General features: G+C 31.3%; 1 protein-coding gene across 1 annotated transcript; it reads left to right on the top strand.

Moving 5' to 3' along the window:
- Positions 1-6: 6 nt before the first annotated feature.
- LOC105119760 (UDP-glucuronate 4-epimerase 6-like) lies at positions 7-1,786 on the top strand. Its single transcript, XM_011017937.1, has one exon. It carries the CDS (start codon positions 21-23, stop codon positions 1,389-1,391), a length of 1,371 nt encoding a protein of 456 aa, XP_011016239.1. The 5' UTR covers positions 7-20; the 3' UTR covers positions 1,392-1,786.
- Positions 1,787-4,795: the final 3,009 nt, after the last annotated feature.

The raw sequence follows: 4,795 nt of genomic DNA on the forward strand, positions 1-4,795 counted from the left end.
TCTTTCTTTAACACAAAGAAATGGCTTCGCCGCCCCACACAAGCAAGACCCTAAAGCTAGAGCGTTACAATAACTACCTTCGCAGGCTACATAGCACAAAGGTGCTGAATGCATCTTCAAAACTCATCTTCCGTGTAACGCTTCTTATTGCTCTTGTCTTGATTCTCTTTTTTACCCTTAATTACCCTCCACTCTCTGATAAAAATCCCAATCATGCCCATCTCCACCACCACAACTTCCTTTCCGCTGCCCTTTTCACCTCCTCAGCTGGCGGTGATGCCTGGGAGAAACAAGTCCGCCACTCCTCCACTCCAAAAAAGCCAAATGGGCTCTCGGTTTTAGTAACTGGGGCAGCTGGTTTTGTTGGCTCTCATTGCTCTATTGCTCTAAAGAAAAGAGGTGATGGGGTTCTTGGTTTAGACAACTTCAACAGTTACTATGACCCTTCACTTAAAAGAGCAAGACAAAAGCTTCTATTGAAAAACCAAGTTTTCATTGTTGAAGGTGACTTGAACGATGCCTCATTGTTAACAAAGCTTTTTGATGTTGTTCCCTTCACGCATATACTCCATCTTGCAGCACAAGCTGGGGTTCGTTATGCCATGCAAAACCCACAATCCTACGTGAGTTCAAACATTGCAGGTTTTGTCAATCTTCTTGAAGTTGCAAAAACTGCAAATCCACAGCCGGCTATTGTGTGGGCATCCTCAAGCTCAGTTTATGGGTTAAACACTCAAGTTCCTTTCTCTGAATTGGATAGAACAGACCAACCAGCAAGTCTTTATGCAGCTACCAAGAAAGCAGGAGAAGAAATTGCACATACTTATAATCATATTTATGGTCTTTCACTCACTGGATTAAGATTCTTTACAGTCTATGGTCCATGGGGTAGACCTGATATGGCTTATTTCTTTTTCACGAAAGATATCTTGCAAGGCAAACCAATTGATGTGTATCAAACTCAAGATAAGAAGCAAGTAGCTCGTGACTTCACTTATATTGATGATGTTGTCAAAGGGTGTCTAGGGGCTTTGGACACCGCGGAGAAAAGCACAGGAAGCAGTGGCAAAAAGAAAGGACCTGCCCAATTGAGAGTTTACAATCTTGGCAATACCTCGCCAGTTCCTGTTGGGAAATTGGTGTCAATATTAGAAGGCTTACTGAGTACAAAAGCAAGGAAGCATGTGATCAAGATGCCAAGGAATGGGGACGTGCCTTACACACATGCTAATGTCACTCTGGCATACAGGGATTTCGGATACAAACCTACCACGGATTTAGCTACTGGGTTGAGAAAATTTGTAAAGTGGTACGTTGATTATTATGGGATTCAGACAAGGGTCAAGAAGTATAGTGATATCAACAGTGAGCATCCCGAGGAATCAGCTTAAGGTCCATGATCATCGCCATCATCACATGGTTTTGTCTTTTCTCTTTCCTTTTACCCTTTTTGTGAATTAAATGAATTCTACTTTTTTTCTCTTCTTCTGGTCGAGGCATTGTTCTGGTCCTTTGATGTATTCGATCAAGCTGTGGCAAGCTGCTGTTGATATTGTAGCATATAGAGATAGATTTGACACAAAGGAAGAAGAAGGGGGAAAAAAGGATTCAAGAGAGTGAAAAGGGCAGTGGGGGACAAGGTGTAGATCTGTGAATTCGGGGGTTGTAATAATTTAGCATGAGACTGCTCAAAAGGGGATGCAGATCTCAGCCATTAGATTCATATGAAAGAAATTTGTGATTGGACAACAATGATCACATTAAGATTCTTTCTTCTTTTCAATTATTTCGATGCTTTGCTGCCCTTGCATTTCTTTTATTGGTCATAATTAGGTGTGTTCTTTTTGAAATGCAACTTGATGAGATCTTTTTTTATTTTATTTCTCTTGGCAGGGTGCCTTGCAAGCATCATGAATAAAGGGGGCAAGATTGTCCCTTTCATGTTAAATGTTGTCCTATATTATAATCTTTATAATAACTCCGGTACCATATACTATACGCCAAGATGGAACAAAATGTCTAGATTTTCAGCTTCTCAATAAAAATACCACAATGTTTCCACTAACACACGTATATAAATCTTATGCATTTTGATAGGAGCTACGTAGGGTTGCATATATTTGTTTTAATAATTACATCTATATAATTACATTTTATTTCAAATTCAATATTATCTCAATAGTTTTTCACACAAACTCTTCTACTATTATGCTACATATAAACACACGACTATTGATTGATTGCGTAGAATACTTTTAAAAGTTTTAAGAATTTATCTTTAAGTTCATATTTAAATTTTTGTTGCTCTAAATTGTTTTATAGTTCCTATTTAATTAGTGTAGGATAATATTATTTAATTAGTAATAAACCACACAACACTTGAATTATTGGCTAGTTCGTTATGAATTGGATTTATGTGAATCCAATTATTTTTTAACGATAAGGAATACTAATCAATTATAGTAACTTAAAAATACAAATAAAGACATTAATTTCTTGATTAGTTTATAATGTATAATTCAACGTTTAGATTTTAGGGAAGGTGATGCTAACGGATCTAAATATATTACGAATCAAAGATAATGAAAAATAGAATTTCTGAAAAGGATTCATCAACAATTCTAATTATGATTTTTATTGTAGAGCAATTTATCTTTAATATTCTATTATCTGAAAAGGGATTACAATCCTTTAAATATGTTTGAAATCAATCCTTGCAAGCTAAAAAAAATTCAAATTCCTTAAACATATAGAAAAAAAAATATATAACTAACAAAATAACATTTTATGATTGATCTAAGTGGAAATCTTGCTCACATAAGTTGATTATAGTAAGTTAACTATCATAAAACTAGATGTGTAAAACCTTTTACATAAATTTAAGGCGATCCAATAATCAAATAATAAGTTATACTTATTTTCATTAGCTAAGCCAACTAACACGAACAAATCTATTATTAGACTGACCCATCTAGTTTATAAATTTATTTACTAAGATTCACACATGATTCACATATGATAAATCTGTATTTGATTGATCATAATAACCTCTTATATACAAGGGTCATGAGCAAAAACTTTTCTTGTGAATATATTAGTTTAGATATAAACTAGTTTTGGTGTCCGTGCTTCACCGCAAAGTCAAATTTTTTTTTATGTAAAAAATAATGTTTATGTGTTACAAGCATATTATAAAAAATATGTGTGACTCAGGTCATATACCTGATTAAGTTGAACAAATTGGTTTTATTTCAATTACAAAAAAGAGTAAAAAATAAGTATCTCAATTCATAGCTTATTAAATACAGAAGAACAAAATAGAGTAAAAAAATAAATTAAAAATGGATCTTAGTCAACCCAAGTTACTTGAAAAACTTTTAACCTCGATAATCAAGACCAATCCAATCCATAACTTAGATCAGAAAATTGAAATAACTTAATAAAAAAATAAAGATCATCATAAAACCTTTTTTAATTAAAAAACAACTAGTGTTAACTTTTTAAATTTATGAACTACGACATTAGATCCAATACACTCTATATAAAAAAAATCATGAAGTTTAATTTTTAATCAATCAAATATTAAATGATAAAATTGAAAAAAATTACTTGAGTTTGGATGGATTAACAAGTTAGAGGATGATATTTTCAGGTCACCTTTAACTATATTAATATTCAAAATGATTTGAACAAAAACCTAACATGAGCGAGATTCTGAATTGATAGATCATCTAATGAACCTATAAAGGTAAACTAGATTTAATAATAATGATAAATCTTAAATTAACTAAATTGTATAAATTTATTGCCTAACATGAGTTGTATAAATTTAAGTTAGCATGGGTGAAGAAAAACCTAACATGAGAGAGGTTCTAAATTGTATAAATTTCTTGCCTAGTGGAGATTTTATTACAAAAACGAGTTGAAGAAAGTGTAAGCAAAGAAAAAGAAAGAATAAATCCAAACAGTTAGCATGGGTGAGTAAATTAACTATTATAAAAAATATTCATAAAAAAACAACTTAAAATTAATTGAATTGAATGATTTGGGGAATTTGTTTGATAATTTTGTTTAGAAACTAAAAAGTATGTTTGGTATGGTTATGATTTCAATTTTTTTTTTAAAAAATCAATTAGAATGAACAAATCAGTTTAAAAAAAACAAAATCAATTAGAATGAACAAATCAGTTTAATTTATTTGGCATAAGTAAACTATTGATTATAAACTAAAAGCTCATTAAGTTAAATCCAGTTAGATCTTACAGCTTAATTAAAATTCTATTAATTCAAATTAGACTTCTTTATTTTTAACAAATGTAAAACCAAATGAAACCAAATTAATATGTTTTCCTCTTGATTTATTTTGATATAATTTTTTTTTTAATAACAATTTAGTTTAGTTGGATTTTGTAATTACAACTTAACCATTTAAACTAATGCTTACCATATCAACTAAAAGAGCTTGGTGTTTTATTGTAGTATGTAAAGAGATTTATTGTAGATTCAATTAGAGTAATTAATATTTTACTCTTTATTACTCCTATTAATTGCCTTCGCACTAAGGATAAAACTCTATTTTTCAAGGAACCCAAATGTCATTTGAGAATTAATTGAGTGTAAGATTGTCATTTTATGTATAATAAAAATACTTGACACGACCAAAAAATTAATGTCTTCCTCCAAGTGTAGGAGCGCCGAAGTAATAAATGACCCGGCAAGACCGAAGTCGAACCACAATGAGGTTAATTATATAAATTATAAATAACAATAATACAACAATAACAACAAGAATAAT

The sequence above is a fragment of the Populus euphratica genome, unplaced genomic scaffold (assembly GCF_000495115.2).
Source record: "Populus euphratica unplaced genomic scaffold, PopEup_1.0 scaffold3471.1, whole genome shotgun sequence".
In the NCBI taxonomy this organism is placed as follows: domain Eukaryota; kingdom Viridiplantae; phylum Streptophyta; class Magnoliopsida; order Malpighiales; family Salicaceae; genus Populus; species Populus euphratica.